Source organism: Spinacia oleracea, chromosome 4, assembly GCF_020520425.1.
Source record: "Spinacia oleracea cultivar Varoflay chromosome 4, BTI_SOV_V1, whole genome shotgun sequence".
Classification (NCBI taxonomy): Eukaryota; Viridiplantae; Streptophyta; class Magnoliopsida; order Caryophyllales; family Amaranthaceae; genus Spinacia; species Spinacia oleracea.
The window spans coordinates 10,159,398-10,176,870 of record NC_079490.1 but is presented as its reverse complement, the minus strand read 5'-3'; the positions used below and the strand labels follow the sequence as shown (position 1 = coordinate 10,176,870).

The 17,473-nt window shown below is 35.5% G+C and overlaps 1 protein-coding gene across 1 annotated transcript; it reads left to right on the top strand.

The window, feature by feature from the left end:
- Positions 1 to 1,106: 1,106 nt before the first annotated feature.
- Positions 1,107 to 16,708, top strand: LOC110775715 (suppressor of mec-8 and unc-52 protein homolog 1). Its single transcript, XM_021980323.2, has 16 exons — positions 1,107 to 1,284; positions 1,439 to 1,649; positions 1,738 to 1,890; positions 10,691 to 10,739; positions 11,257 to 11,340; positions 12,337 to 12,440; positions 13,491 to 13,577; positions 13,655 to 13,708; positions 14,305 to 14,400; positions 14,489 to 14,616; positions 14,914 to 15,040; positions 15,151 to 15,210; positions 15,298 to 15,405; positions 16,097 to 16,197; positions 16,282 to 16,333; positions 16,419 to 16,708. Exons 1-16 carry the CDS (start codon positions 1,256 to 1,258, stop codon positions 16,515 to 16,517), a joined length of 1,542 nt encoding a protein of 513 aa, XP_021836015.1. The 5' UTR covers positions 1,107 to 1,255; the 3' UTR covers positions 16,518 to 16,708.
- The last annotated feature ends 765 nt before the right edge of the window (positions 16,709 to 17,473 follow it).

Below are 17,473 nucleotides of genomic sequence, written 5' to 3'. Positions count from 1 at the left end.
ATCAGTCGGTTATGGATCTTGTATAATCAGTTCCAATATAATCGAAAGTGATTTGTGGTTGATCATTGTACTCATACGGATTGAATGTGTGAATTTTTCCGAGTTATTTAGGTTTTTGTCGGATGTCAGTCGGATCGAGTCAGTTTTTGACGGTTCTCAGAATTAGGGGTGTAAATTGGATGGACTGGATTGGACTTTGCCAAGTCCAAATCCAATCCAAAATTTTTTGGACTTGGATAATTGAGTCCAACTCCGATCCAAACATTTTTCGAGTCCGATCCAATCCGATCCATAAAAAAATTATTGAGTCCGAATCCAGTCCAATCCGATTCGATCCAATTTATTTTTCAAAAAAAAATAATAATTTAAGTTTTATTTTTTTTTAAAAAAATTTAACTCAAACGGTTCGAAAATAAATGTAAATAATTCTGTTACCGGGTAAATTTTCTAACACATAAAATAAAATACTCCGTACACGAGTATCAAATAGTGGGTATTAAATAATTTAACACCTATATTATAAGTCACTCCTTTATAAAGGAAAAATAAATAACCATTAAGCAATAGATATAATTGTAAATAACAATATGTTATACACATTAAACACTTAGCCAAAAAAGGGTTTCAGTTCTTAAAAAAACATAACTTTAAATATATTAAAACTCAATAATCAACCATCACCGCCGACGAGAGAAAGCGAAAGAGAAAGAGGTTGACATAATATTTTTGGGTTATGAGTTTTATATGGAGTGTAATATTTTGTTGTTTTTTGTTGCACATAGTAAATAAGGCCCAAAAATCACATATTTCACAATAGTTTTTAAATTACAAATATTTATCTATAAATAAAATCTTAAAACTTTGGACTTAATTGGATTTTTGGACTCCAAAAGGTTGAGTCCAAGTCCAGTCCAAAAATAATTGAATTTGGTAATTTGAGTCCGAGTTCGATCCAAAAAATTTCAAGTCCGATCCAGTCCGACAAATTTGGACTGGACTGGATTGGACTTTGGACTTTTCTCAATCCACTTACACCCCTACTCAGAATATATCAATTCTCTCTTGTTCATTGGATTGGGCTCGCACTTCAGCCCAAAACTCCATCTCTTTGTTGTTCGTCTTTTCCAGAAAATCTCGCAGAAAATAAGAACAAAAAAAAAAAACAAAAAATTCACAACAAAACCCTAACTTAAAACCCCTCGATTTCTCTCCCTTCAATTTTTTTCACCATCATCCAAGCTTTTGATTTGCAGCAATGTCAACTCTTGAAATTGAAGCTCGAGAGTAAGAATCCCACCTTTTCTGCATCATGCTCTTTTTTTTATGCTAATGTTCTAATTCTAATCAATTTCGCAGAACAATGTGCTCTAATTTGATTAATTTTTGTTAATTATGTTCAAAATTTCACTCTTTAAACTCGAATTTTTGCTAATTGCAGTGTGATTAAGATAGTGCTTCAATTCTGCAAAGAAAATTCGCTGAATCAAACATTTCAAACACTACAAAGCGAATGTCAGGTGTCTTTGAACACAGTGGATAGTCATGAGACATTCATTGCAGATGTTAATAGTGGGAGGTGGGATGCTGTTTTGCCTCAAGTTTCTCAACTTAAGCTTCCTAGGAAGAAATTAGAGGATTTGTATGAGCAGGTGTGGCATTCTCTAAAGTTATTATTTTGATATTTTTTTTGATTTTGGGTCTGGGTTTGTTTGTGATTTGTGTATCGTGTTTTGGTAGATTGTTTTAGAAATGATCGAGCTTCGAGAATTGGACACTGCCCGAGCGGTTCTGAGGCAAACCCAGGTAATGGGTGTGATGAAGCAAGAGCAACCAGAAAGGTACTTGCGGATGGAGCATCTTCTTGTCCGGACCTATTTTGATCCACATGAGGTACTTGTTTAGTGTTTTCACTCTTTGTTTATCGATTACTATGTTGTTGTTCTTTACCCTGACGAAGCAGTATACTGAATTGCATATGGATTGTTGAACAAATGTATGACAATGACCTTCACCTTAGCTTATGAGTTATGTGAATGTGATTATTGTTGTTGAGAAAGGCATAATGTTTGGAAAGACATCTTTTCAGAGTTTATTGTTCAGGCTGGGGGGGTGGGGGGTGGGTTAAGTTTCTGCAGCCTTAAAAGATTGCAAATTTCTAGTCACAGAAATAATACAGTAGGACGAAGTAACAAGTTTAGGAAGTGGAACTCTTGGAGAATGAAGTTTTCCAGCTTGATGCTTTTCCAATTTGAATGACGGGTATGGAGTATAATAGACATTAAGTTGAATTCTCTGTATGGCTGAGTGTTTAGTTTTGATTTTTGAGCTTATCAGAGGAAGGCTACTTGTGAGTTGTGATTCATTATTTTTCCATTGTTCACCATCAAAAGTAGATTGTGGAGTTTTTGAGCTTGATGCTTTTTTCATGTAACAGGCTTATGGTGAGCCACCCTCCTATGGTTTTAGAATCCCATCTCATTAAGTGGGGATCTATTTCTTTTCAGTTGGAGAACATGTGGGTGGCTATTATTTATTGGTTCTTGGTAACATAGTTTTGGACTTTTTCCAACTGGAATATTTTCTAGAAGCTTTGTGCAAAACTTTAGATTTTTTGTGCTGTATGGAATTTTTATTTAGAAATTATTAAGATCATTGGATTTTAAATAAGGTTTTCGATGATGGTAGAGTTTCATGAAGAAATACTATGAGGAACATAAGAATATTGCGCATAGTATGATAGTGTAGAAGCAGTGGGTTGTTAGTTGAGGAATTATGTCAGAAAGTAACTCTTACGGGTAGTGAAAGGGACCGGAAGAAGAATGTAAGTAAGAAGATAAAGTGAAGTGAATGAGAAGGGAGATTAAACTCTTCCACAAGGTAGCGAAAGGGAAGGTAAGTGGTTTTATTGAATAGTTGGGGATCGTTAGGAAGACCAATGTCATTTCTGCCTAGATCTAAACTATTATGAGCCTATGAGGTATTTTTGATAATCCTATTATCCAATTTTGAGACGAATGTGCTTTCATTTTTCTAGCGGGGGTGTCAGGTTGAAGGAACATGTTGTAGAGTAGATTCTCCAAGTTAAAGCGGACACTTTCTTCTTAGAATATCAATTATTTCTTTTTGTTACTAACTTACTATTTGAAAAAAATGGCACTCACATCCTAATGTGGTATTCTACAGATCCAAACAACTAATGATAGGTCATATTCTGTAATTTACATAATATATACTTCCTGAGTTTCAATATTGTTGCACCATGTAGGTTTTGCACATCTGGTTGAAAGCATTAATTAAAGTAACAAGCCTTAAAATGTAAGGGCATATTGGATATTTGGTGAAAACAAATATTTTATTTCCTAAAATGGCTTTTAAGAGGTACTTGTTTAGTGTTTTCACTCTTTGCTTATGTATTACTATGTTGTTGTCCTTTACCCTGACGAAGCAGTATATTGAATTGCATATGAATTGTTGAACAAATGTATGACAATGACCTTCACCTTAGCTTATGTGAATGTTATTATTGTTGAGTATTGAGAAAGGCAGAATTTTTAGAAAGACATCTGTTTGGAGTTTGTTGTTCAGGCCGAGGGGGGAAGGTGGATGAAGTTTTTGCAGCCCTTAAAAGATTGCAATTTGCTAGTGACAGAAATAATACAGTAGGATGAAGTAACAAGTTTAGGAAGTGGAAATCTCGGAGAATGAAGTTATTTCAATGAGGGTATGGAGTATTGGAAAGGTGGGGGGGGATGAAGTTTTTGCTGCCCTTGACTCCTTGAGAGATTGCAATTTTCTAGTGACAGAAATAATACAGTAGGATGAAGTAACAAGTTTATGAAGTGGAACTTTTGGAGAATGAAGTTATTTCGATGAGAGTATGGAGTACTGATGGACATTAAGTTGAATTATGTGCATGACTGAGTGTTTAGTTCTGATTTTTGAGCTTGTCAAAGGAAGGCTACTTGTGAGGTTGTGATTCATTATTTTTCCATTGTTCACCATAAAAGTAGATTGTGGAGTTTTCCAGCTTGGTGCTTTTTTCATGTAACAAGCTTATGGTGAACCACCCTCCTATGGTTTTGGAATTTCATCTCACTAAGTGGGGATCAGTTTCTTTCAGTAGAAGAACTTGTGGGTGGCTATTATTTATTGGTTTTGGTAACATAGTTTTGGACTTATTCCAACTGGAATATTTTCTAGAAGCTTTGTGCAAAACTTTAGATTTTTTAAGCTGTATAGAATTTTATTTACAAATTATTAAGATCATTGGATTTGAAATAAAAAGGTTTTTGATGATGGTAGAGTTTGTGAGGAACATAAGAACATTGCGCATAGTATGATAGTGTAGAAGCAGTGGATTGTTAGTTGAGGAACTATGTCGGAAAGTAACTCTTAAGGGTATTGAAAGGGAAGAAGAATGTAAGTAAGAAGATGAAGTGAAGTGAGTCAGGAGGGAGATTAAACTCTTCCAAAAGGTAATGAAAGGGAAGATAAGTGGTTTTATTGAGCAGTTGCTTATTGTTAGGAAGACCAATGTCATTACTGATTAGGTCTAAACTTATTATGAGGTATTTTTTGGTTCCCAATATCCAATTTGTGACGAATGTACTGTCATGTTTCTAGCGGGGGTATTAGGTTGAAGGAACATATTGGTAGAGTAGATTCTCCAAGTTAAAGTGGACATTTTCTCCTTAGAATATCAATTATTTCTTTTTGTTGCTAACTTACTATTTGAAGATAATTTCACTCACGTCCTAATGTTGTGTTCTACAGAACCAAACAACTAATGATAGGTCATATACTCATATTAAGTAATTTACATAATATATACTTCCCGTGTTTCAATATTATTGCACCATGTAGGTTTTGCACATCTGGTTGAAAGCATTAAATAAAGTAACAAGCCTTAAAATGTTAGGTTATAGGGTACTTGGTGAAAGCAAATATTCTATTTCCCAGAATGGTACAATAATATTGGAACGGAGTAAGTATTATATGATATGTGTTACTCGAACGTGCTAATGTTGCTATCTACTAACTGTCAAACAAGGCCAATGTTGATAACTTAACAATGCATTTTGTATTCCCTCAAAGAAACAACAATGCATTTTGTATTTCCTCAAAGAAACAACAATGAATTTTGTATCGTTTATAACATGAAGCGATATAACCCCCTTGGTTTTGTTGGGTTTACCTCTGTTAGCGTACTTTTCAATGATGCATAAGAATCCTAAAATGGGTTGTTGGTGACGAGGAACTTTACTTCTGCCACCCTCTTGTCTTAGGGGCAGCCTATGAAGTATGAAAGTTAGTTATATCAAGCCTACTAGTCTCTTCATCACCATTCATAATCATGGCAAAGGTTGTTACTTATAAGCTTGATGGTGTTCTTTCTTCTGCAACTGCTGGGAGTCCTTTTTGTGGAGGTTAAGTTGATTTTGAGATTTGAACACAACTCCCATAATGAATGAGGTGGTTTATTGTTCTGGATAATGTTGAAGGATATGATCATTAAGGTCGATACCAGGATGATGTAAGTTGGCCATTATGATGATGTCTCATTAGGGCTTTTGAGCGTGTGGAGAAAATAAATGTGGGAATTATTTATTGGTGAACGGGTGGTGTAGGGGGTGGTTTGTTTGGCTTGATGACCCTTATTCTCATTTTGAAACTTCTATAAATCTTTGAGGATATCTCCTTTCAACTTATAAAATATAAGTTCTAGCAAAAATTAGTTCATCTCAGTGCTTGTATAAGTCTTTGAGGATATGTCCTTTCAACTTGTAAAATATAAGTTCTAGGAAAAAGTATCATCTCAGTGAGGGCTTCCCTAGTTTAATCCACAACTACAATCAGTGGCGGACCCACGTTGGGGCCAGGGGGGGCACGTGCCACCCCGGAAAAAAAAAAAAAAAAAAAGCCTGAAAATGTTATAAAAGCAATAAAAGAAACAATATATACATTAACCTCGCGGATAAGACACATAAATAGGTCCTGTTGTAGTGGTCTTGTAGTGGTCAGTACAGTGAGTCACGATTAGAGTAACCTGGATGCCGCGAGATCTGGGGTTCGATTCCCTTCAAAGGCAATTTTTGTTTCTCCTCCATTGCACATTTATTTGTCTCTTTTTTTCCTAATTCTTTTAATCGTTTCTAATAAAATCATTGTTTGTATTTTCTAATTTTGTTTCTCCTCCATTTGGACATTTTATTTGTCTTTCTTTTCTTTTTTATTAATCGTTTTTTTGGATGGATTCTTTTAATTGTTTCTAATAATTAAATTCATTGTTTGTATCTTTAATTTTTTTTATCTTCTTAAATTTCTACACAAATTAAAGCATTTTTTCAGTCCTTCTTATTCAGTTGGACTACACTTAAAGAAAATTTTGTTTCGACCAGAACAAAATAAAATCAATGAGTTACTATTCTATGATAATAATAATCCCTAAAAAAAATTCTTTATGATTCTTTTACTTTTTTTTAACTTATAGCGAGATATTTATAAAAAAAAAATCTCAATTAATTTGAACTTTGAGCGATCTACCATCTATATATTGATACAAAATTAACATCGTAAAAAAATCATCGACTTGTAGCTACAAGTTACCCTCTCTTCGTAACTACACTCTAATCCAAAACGTACAACATTTTTTTTTGTATATATTCTATAACTACGAAATACTTGTCTACTTTTGTGCCACCCCTGGCCCAAAATCCTGGGTCCGCCACTGACTACAATAAGTTCTTAGACTTTTAGCCAAGATCCAATAATTGTAGTATAGACTAGTGAATTTCGGATGAATAGAATTCACCCTTAATCGTCAATGTACTAACAGGAAATAAAGGTTGTGTTGAGATGTTGGCAATCTAATAAAGGAGTCTTCTTTGGAGGTTAAGTTGATTTTGCTGCTATGGCGAATGAGCTGGTTTTTTTGTTCTAGACAATGTAAGCTGAAGAATATAGTCATTAAGGTGAATATCATGATGATTGTGAGCTGGTTCTTTATGATGATGTCTCATTAGGGCTTTGAGCGTGTGAAGGAAGTAAATACAGGAATTGTTTGTTGTTTGTTGTTGGCATATTTCTGCATATTGGTGAATGGGTGGTGTAGGGGATGTTTGTTTGTCTTGATGACCTTTATTCTCATTTTGAAACTAGTAAAAGTCTTTGAGGATATGTCATATGTCCTTTCAACTTACAGAAAATAACTTCTAGGAAAAATTAGTTCAATTCAATGAGGGCTGCCCAAGTTCAATCCGCAACTGCAATAAGTTCTAAGAAGTTTAGCTAAGCTCCAAGAATTCTAGTATTATTCAGAATAGTGAATCTCGGATGAACAAAATTGCCCCTCAATAGTCAATGTACTAAAAGGAGCTTAGGATTGTGTGGAGTTGTTGGCAATCTAATGTATGAGTAAGAGGAAGGTACTTTTTTTTTTTTTTTTTTATTACAGTTTGTAGTTAATATATATTTTTTAAAGCTTTTAGATGACCTTCTTTGTTTAAAATTGACCCACTGTCATGCATTTAAGGTGTTTTCAAATATTAGAATTATCTTAAATCTAGTATCGGCGTCAGTCTGAAGCTACCTCCCTATGTTGCACGGAAACGGGTACGGGGACGGGAAACGGCAAAATCAAAATGCAAAAAACAGGTACGGCATGGATTCGGCAAAAAAAACAAGAATTTAGCTAAATTAAACAAGAAAATTGAAATGTGAAGACACGGGGACCTGTCTTAAATTGGGTACGGGGATATGGAGAATAAAAAAATCTATATATATATTATAAATATAAGTAAAAAGTAAAATAAAATAAAGCCTTGAAATATTACTTCACCAAGTCCTTCAATCTTGAACAAAAAGGGGATTAAGAAAATAAAGGCAAAAAGAAATAAAAAAATAAAAAGAAGATCCCTTTCATCTATACAGCTTTACAACAAAATAAATAAATAAAAGATGCTTTTCATCTTTATAGCTGTACACCCTGTACTTTCCTCTTCTAATAAAAAGAATCTTTGTTGGAAGATGTCAAAAAAGACAATCTGCAATAGGGAAAGTTCCGGTTCTTTCACCTTCTTCATTTTCCCCTTCCCCTAAGTCCGCAACAAGGCCAGACCACCGCCGCTCCTCTCCATTGTCGCCGGCGAGTAACATTTGTGGATGGTTGACGAAAATTACACCACCATGTTCGGAATTACATTTCTAACAAAAGCCCCAGTGTTTCAACAAGAAATTAGGTAATCTTCAACCCCAATTAACAGATCTAGAGTTTGAAAATTGCAAAAAATAAATGCTTCTTCCTCTTCCTTTTTGACTGACCGTACAAGGATTTCATACCGGTCTTGTCGCGTCGGGTCGACCCGGGTACGAGCGCAAAATGGCCGTGTCGAAGTAACATAGGTCATAATACCTGTTGGGTACGTGCCTTCCTCTCAAAAAACGTACTCAGCCCATCCCCAAAAACGTATGATGACATCCCCAAAAGTCACCCGCGTACCCGCCCTTTGAATTCGTCATGGGAACGTATCCTAGGCATACCCGTACCCGGTACGGGAAACAACACCTGGGAGGCGTACCCGTACCCTTCATAGCTGCCTCCCCTTGATGCGTTTTCCCTATCTAGCTGTATGATGTGGAGAGTGGAGATTTACCATTGTACCTTGGTTGTTTTAGGAGTTACTTTTAAGATGGTCTCTTTGTGGATCCCCAAATAACGGCTTAATGAGTGAAAGATGGCACTTATGGGGAATTTACTGCCTATTCTTGTCTTGTCTTTTTAGCATCCCTTTTGTGCTGCGTTTGACTTTTCAGGATTGTTAGATTGTTAAAAATTTGGGAACTTATGGGATTCCTTTAGTTGACATCTTGTCATGTAAACGAAGGGAGGCCACCTAGGAGTAAGAAAACTTATCTTGGGCATATTTGTTGAAGATGATCTACATAGAAGGAATAATATATGTCTGTTTTCTCTTGGACATGGTTGCCTCTGAATCGAGTGATTAAAAACAAAGTAAGGACTTGCAAGAATTCTTGGGATGCCTGTAAAGATATTTGCTTGTTTTCAACTCCAATTAGTGATTTTTTGTGGGGAATCGAATTAATTCATTTGCTTGGTTGGAAACTAATATCAGTTTCTGAGAGTAAGATGTGAGAGGAGTCTAGGGTAGAGAATTGTAGCTTCTATTCTCTTTCCCCTTTCTATTTGCATCTACAATTACCAGTGTCTTAACGCTCCAATTGTGGTCCTACCAAATAACAAGGTTAATGCTCACTTTCGGAGTTTCCATTTTGAAAGTTATTCTCTTGATTGGTAGGACCGTAGGAGGATGAGCTTCCAAATCTATTTGGCTTTTCAGAGGTTTGTTGGATAGATTCTTTGCAGTCCAGTCTTTTTGCATGTAGTTCCTTTTTTTGTAAACGTAGCAAAAGCTTAATGTCCTCCCTTTCCTTGTCTGGTTGGGATCCTAAAGGAAGTTGATTCCTTTGTAGGATAACTTGTTTGGAAAGGGTAGACATTGATGGAAAAGCCTGCGGATTTTGTAGCATTGATCATTGCATTTGCCTGATGTGTGTATTGTGCGTGGGGAACGATGACATTTCATATCTTTGTTTGCAATTTGCATCACGAGTTAGCAACTTCACTTCACAACACGTCATTTGAGATCACGGGGATCTAGTGGACATGCTATATTTGCAGTCCAGCTATGCAAGCTCTGGGTTATAGGATTTTTCTAAGTACACAGGTGTATGAGTCTTCAAGGAAAGATAACTTTCTAGTTCCTTTCTTTTGTAAACATAGCAAAAGCTTAATGTCCTCCCTTTCCTTGTCTGGTTGGGATCCTAAAGGAAGTTGATTCCTTTGTAGGATAACTTGTTCGGAAAGGGTAGACATTGATGGAAAAAACTGCGGATTTTGTAGCATTGATCATTGCATTTGCCTGATGTGTGTATTGTCTTTGGGGAACTATGGCATTTCATATCTTTGTTTGCAATTTGCATCACGAGTTAGCAACTTCACTTCACAACATGTCATTTGAGATCATGGGGATCTAGTGGACATGCTATATTTGCAGTCCAGCTATGCAAGCTTTGGGGTTATAGGATTTTTCTAAGTACACAGGTGTATGAGTCATCAAGGATAAATAACTTTTCTTGGCTTCTTTTTGGGATTTCTTGGGGGCGAGGGGGGGGGGGGGGGGGGGGTGGTTGTTGCCTGGGGTGTTCTTGCAGTTAATTAAAGTGTCGTTGGAGTGAATTTCATATTTTTTAGTTTTTTGGGTTAATTATATCCTTTGAAAGTGAATTTATCGGGCAAATCATCTAGGAGGAGCCAAGACTACTAAGTTCTTGAACAGAAGGATTTGAGTCTCCAAAGTCTGTCATCTTTAATCTATATTGGTGGACTTGTGGTTCCTATGACTGTCCTGTTTCCATGGAAAGCATGTTAAGCAAATAATTATCTTCTAGCACTTACCTTATATCTTAGAGTTTTCATCATGTTTGATAACCACTTCAAACTTCTTGTGTGTGCTAACTTTCTGCTTTAGGTTCCTGATTCCTTTATTCTTTTAAGTATCCTAGTTCTTGCAATATTGATGTTCTACACATATTGTCACTCTTGCAAGTGGAAATGCAATTGTTTCCGAGTTAATGGAACTGTATTTAGCTCAAAAGTGAATTCTTTTGACAGGCGTATCAAGATTCAACTAAAGAACGACGACGTGCGCAGATTGCACAAGGTTTGTTTTCCTTCATCGGCACACAATTTGTCTTGCATTATGGCTTGGTGGTCTATTCTCTTATATGGCTTTTTAAAATCTGTTTTTCATGCGGAGTTTTTTACATTAATATTTAAATGAAATTTATTATTTTCAGTCTATTTTATGTAAATAAGGGAAAGGAAGATAAACTATTGATAGAAATTGTGGCAATACATACTCAGGTGGACCTGTATACTTCTTTTTTAAATTAATATATTTCCTCTACCAGAAGAACATCTATATTGACTTTTATTGTAATTTTTTTTGTTCTGTTTTATTTAAAAAACATTACATATCTTGCTTTTGATATTCTTGACACATTCAACATTAAGATTCATGTGAGAAGTAAAGATGTATAGTAGTGATGCAAATGAAGTAGGCCGCCTAGGCTCTAGGGGCCTTATTATCTCAATATCTCCAAATTCTCTGCTCGCACAAATCTACTCTGGTTTCACCAGTAATATCTTTTCATTTTTTTTTCTTTTGGATGTTTCAGCTCTTTCGTCAGAAGTTTCTGTTGTGCCACCGTCACGATTGATGGCTTTGATTGGGCAAGCTTTGAAGTGGCAACAGCATCAAGGTCAGTAAGAACTATGAATCTTATGTTATGGAACTGAAACTTATTTATTTTGGATGGAAAAGAGGGAACTGTCAGCATGTTAAAATATTTCTCCATCTGGTTTGTTATGTGCGTGGTAATTATAGAGTAAGTATTAGAATTTGTTTCCTGAGAAGGTGTATTTGAACTTTAACTGCACGAGTTAGACGAGTTAGACTAGTTGTTACTAAAATTACATATCTACCGAGTGCAATGAGTTACTTCCTCCGTATAGAAATGATTGGTGCAATTTGACCGGCACGTAGTTTAATGAATGTGAGTTGATTTTATTAAAATAAGATGTAAGTGGGGGTAAATGGAGATTAAACAATTGTAATAAAAGATATTAGGGTATTAAAGTATTTAAAGGAAAGAAAAGACAAGGAATAAATGATAAAGTATTACTAGTGGGGTCTTTGGTGTTAGAAGGATATAATAATATAAGGGGTAAAGTTTCCATAAATAGAAAGTGCACCAATCATTAAAATATTGCCGATTAAGGAAAATGCAGTATGCACCAATCATTTCTATACTGAGGGAGTACATAATATTTTAGTTATTATTTCTGTATTTAAGTTATGCAAATACCAAACATTGTCAGGAATCTTTTTACATTGAATCAATATACGTATTATAAAAGCTTGCTTTGGGCAATTGGGCTTGTGTCAGCATAAGATTGTGAATTGTTTTCCTAGAGGATGAGACCTTCTCATTGGTGAAAAAGGGTATACTCCCCATATCTCCTCATAGATTGATGCCTTTGCCGTACAATCTGCACATCTTAGCACGTCGTAATAACTGCTTTTTCTACATTAGAATGCGGATAGGGCTTCCAATTTTAGAAGTTATTTTGGTGTTTGTTGAATATGTTACCATGGTTGTCACTCTTTTATCTTACTTTTTGTTTTCATTCATTGAAAAATATTGTTCTCCTCTTAGATTGAACTTTTTACTGAACTGGTTTTCCTGTGCTGTCAGGTTTACTTCCTCCCGGAACACAGTTTGATTTATTTCGTGGAACTGCTGCGATGAAACAAGATGTCGAGGATATGTATCCTACAACACTTACACATACTATTAAGGTAGACATGGTTTATTTCATATTTTGCTTCATATATATCAAAGTTTGTTGATAGTATGTTAAAGAACTTGTAAATGTTGATGACCTCTGTGCTTGACTATGATGTTTTTAGCTAGTTGTACACTCAGTTTCGCTGGTCAGCTCAAAACATTTTTAGCTGGCTACAATGTTTATGAGTAACGAGTTATGCTGTTAGTTCCTTTGTTGAATGTGAATTATTTTTTGATACTTATTTTTTGTATGCTTTGTATGAAAAGTTGTGTGATTTCTGTTGAATATAATTTTACTGATAAATCTAGTTACTGCCTACTGCTACCTATTAGGCACTGATTCATCTGCACAGACAAGACGGCATTGTCTTTTTTGGTTAATATGCATTCTTCCTGCTTGCCTTACGCTCTGATTTTTTTTTTCCCCACCTATGTTGTGGCCTTATCGGTTTTGGATGATGAGTTAGTGTTCTGTTATGCAATTGTCGCCATATAAGATTTATTTTCTTTGTTCCCGTGTTAGAGTAGTGAGATTTTCTTCTTTTTCATTCATCTCAGCAAGTTGCCACTAGATTTGAGAGGAAAAGATAGTTGAAGTTGGTATGAAGCAGTTTGAGATAATCTATGGATGAAAAGAATGGCGATATCATGTATTGCAACTTGCAATATTTGATCAGAAGCCAGAAGTATTGGCGATGACAATTTATGTGGCGTAATTTGCATCTCGACACTGATAGTATAATTATATGAACTCAATGCCACTTTGAATACACAGATATTTGTAAAAAAGTTTTGGGCTCCCATGTGTTTCCATAGATCGACTTCTGGGTGGAGGTTTATTACAATTTCTCTCTTACTCTCCTACTTGTGTAAGAAACTAAGAATGTGTCATATATTATCACTACGTCACCACTCTTGCACCATTCATGTGAGAAAAGTGAGGAGATGAATTCCCTTCAGAAAAGTTGTTAAGATGAGATTGGTGCAGAGTTAGACTTCAGAAACTTTTTATAGATGTAAGATAAATTCCATAATTTACTTCATTGAAATCTATTTTGCAGTTCGGGAAGAAAAGTCACCCAGAATGTGCTAGGTTTTCTCCTGATGGGCAGTTCCTGGTTTCTTGCTCTGTTGACGGATTTGTTGAGGTATAATATAGTAAGTATATCTTCCTTGTCTGCATCCTTTTAATTGTAGAATCCATGCTTATATTTTTGAAAAACAGGTATGGGATCACGTTAGTGGGAAGCTCAAGAAAGATCTGCAGTACCAGGCTGATGTAAGTTTCTCATCATGGTTGAATTTGTAATTGGATTTGTTTTGTTTTAGACGTCATAATTATTTCTTGCTTTTAATTTCCTGTTAACTAATGCAACTTCGGTTAGCTTTTTTATTAGGGCCCAATAGCTGTTTTCAGATTATACAACAAACCCAAACCGTGCATTTAATGTTGCAATAGCAACATTAACCTGCAAATGAAATTCAAGTCATGTTCATAGGAGTCAATCTTTGCCACGATTGTTAAGCTTTACATGATCTGTTTATTGTACTGGTTGCTGGGACAGAATTTAGTGACCCTCTCCACTACAACATTTTTCTTACTTCCTCTATTGATATGTATCAAATTGATGGTGAAAAATACTCCGCTTCAGTAGGTAATCTTGCATTGCTGAAGCCAAATGAGATTAAAGAAATTCCCTACAATTTCTGTAGAATTCAACTAGGGCAATTATGTTGAACTAGGGCAATTTCTGTTGAATACTTTTAAAAAAAATAAAAAAAAATTACGTTGAATACTTTTTTTTAATTGTTGGTTCAATTGTATAAGTCAATCAGGGAAATTATTGAATACAGATTCCGTGTGTACATTGACAGGAGACGTTTATGATGCATGAGGAAGCTGTCCTTTGTGCTGATTTTAGTAGAGATTCAGAGATGCTTGCGTCCGGTTCTCAAGATGGAAAGATCAAAGTAAGGATGGTTGTATCTCTTTAGGAACTGTGGTGAACTAGTGTCATACAATCAAATAACTGTTGATTGACCTTATACATGTGTGTAGGTGTGGCGTATAAGGACTGGTCAGTGTTTGCGACGCCTCGAACGTGCTCATTCTATGGGAGTTACAAGTCTTTGCTTTTCTCGAGATGGAAGTCAGATATTGAGTACATCTTTTGACAGCACTGCAAGGTCTGGATCTCCTGCATCATTTATGACTCGAATGATTCAGTTAGCTAATAAATTAAGCAGTGCTGACAATCTGGTTATCTGTGAGGAAGTTGTTTTTAGTGTAGTAATCTTTGTTCTCTATAGTTCCTTCTACATTATCCCTACATGTTGCAGCCAGTTATTCCTTTTAATTAGTGGTCTTGCTTCAAAAGCTTTGCATAATCAATTTCCAGTGTATGGCTTACAATTTGATGGGTTGTATACGTGGGTCTCACAGCTTTTAGACGCCTACAGTAATGTGTTATTGATTGAATTCAGGGTTCATGGTTTGAAGTCTGGGAAGTTGTTAAAGGAATTCCGTGGGCATACTTCTTATGTAAATCATGCAATATTTACACATGATGGTAGCCGTGTGATCACAGCATCTAGTGATTGCACAGTCAAGGTGAGTTGCCTTAGCAATTAAACACTTTTAGTTCGCTACCTGGATTCAAGCTCTATTCTCCTCTTCCACTTCTTTTTCTTCATGTCTTCGTTTTGAAATACATGGGACAGGTTTGGGATGTCAAGACAACCGAGTGTCTACAGACGTTTAAACCACCACCGCCTTTAAGGGTAAACTCTGATACTTTGATTTTTTTTTTTTTTTGGGTGGAGTAGAAGTTTATGTCTTGATCATTCCTTTATCTTTCTGAAATCCAGGGTGGAGATGCTTCTGTAAATTCTGTTCATTTGTTTCCCAAAAATATGGATCACGTTGTTGTTTGCAACAAGACATCATCTGTATACATCATGACACTCCAAGGACAGGTATGCTCTTGCACATGCTAGTCTAACCTAGCACTCAGTGAAGTTATTAAGAGGTCTGTAAGAACTGAAGTGTTCACAGGTGCACAAGGACAATCTGACTCTGCATACTCAGTGAGAGAACTTGATATGATTTTATTGTAGAATATACTTCCTTCGTTCTTTTTACTTGAACCATTTGGGTTGGGCACAAAGATTAAGAAAAATTGTAAATATCAGAATTGCCCATACGATAACAAACAAAAGAGAGGGGAAGGGTTAGGTAAGTGGTAACAATGGTAAATGAAAAATGTGAGTAAGTGTAAAGCGGTGAAGACACCAAAAAGCATGTGAAATCATACCATAAAAGGAAATGGTGCAACTAATATGCAACTTCCACAAAAGGAAAATGGGGCAAATAAACAAAAAACAGAGGAAGTACTATACAAAGTGAATACTATTTACCTTAATTACCTTGAACCCTTTTTATATTGGAAAATTAGAACTAGCTTGCCAAGTTCTATAGATATATTTAACCCTCCACTCTATTTTCACGAGATTAAATTAAGAAACGAGGAGCTCCTCATTGACTTCATCCATCTGTTAGAATTGGTTGCAGTTTAGTCAAGCAAAGCTGTAACAGTGTTCACATCATGGTTGTTCAACATTTGAGCCTCTTTCATTATTGTCATCTGACTTAAATTGATGGATGCAGGTCGTGAAGAGTTTTTCTTCTGGTAAGAGAGAAGGCGGAGACTTTGCGGCTGCCAGTGTATCACCAAAAGGAGAGTGGATTTACTGTGTTGGTGAAGACAGGTATTCTCTACTAGTGAAGTTCTTATGCTGTGACCTAAAACCCTTCCATTACACTTACTAACATTCTTCCCTGTTGTTTTGCAGGAATTTATATTGTTTCAGTCAGCAGTCTGGTAAACTTGAACATCTGATGAAGGTAAATTTGATTGCTTCATACTATTATATTGTTTCTAGTTAGATCTGTTTTTCTGGTTTGATCATTGTTTCATTTATTATTGCAGGTGCACGAGAAAGATGTAATCGGTGTGACACACCATCCTCACATAAACCTCGTTGCTACCTATGGTGAAGACTGCACCATGAAATTATGGAAGCCTTGAGTTTTTTTTAACAGGGTCTATTTTTTTTAATCCGTATTATTTTGAAGATTACATTTTATTTCAGTCCTGCTGGTAGTGTAAAAATGTAATTGTTGTAACTTGTATGTCATGTTTGAGGCATCCGATTATTCTTGTAGCCACTTATTCTCTATTTTAATTTTAGAAAGTATTTAATGAAGTTATTAGTCTGATCTTTTTTTGCCTCATAAAAAATTAGTATGTTTTTTTTCCTTCTGTTAAGAGTGTAATTGTGTAGATGTGAGTAATTTCATAGTTCAAACCAGAAACTGAATCCTTACCTTATTTTCCAACCAGATCATTTTCATGCGTTCACTCAGTGTGATGGTTGCATTGACCCTAATTACTTCTACTTCCATATTTTCACCAACTTCTCCAACCAATTGCTTGTTGGTTCGGTGGTGATTGGGGCTTAACTTGGTAGGGAGAACCCGTGTTCGATCCCTCGTAACAACAATTGGGAGGGATTGGAACCTATCCTTCCAGAACTCGCCCCAAATCCGGATTTGCTACTAAGGGTGAACCGGGTGCTAACACCAAAAAAAAAAAAAAAAAAAAAAACTTCTCCAAAAATTTATGTTAATATAGCAAATTCTTCAATTGAAGAATAAATCTCAATCCCCTTTTTTGTTTCCAACATCTTTTTGGCTCTTGAAATCAGGCTATGTGCTTGTTGTTTGAAGCATCTTATTTTGGTGTCTGGATCATCATGATAAAGAAACTGTTGGTGCCAAACCTTTCAGCTCATACGGAGTACAAGCTTAACTAATTACTCACATTATTTGTAATACTTGTGCAAACCAAATGCAAAAATTTGATATTTCACAAATTAGATTGATGTAACTTTGAGCTATAAGATAAGTTATCTGGGAGCTTGGATGTAATGCCATAAAAAATTATTTAAAAGGTTGTTTCTTGCAAAATCGATATACGTAGTA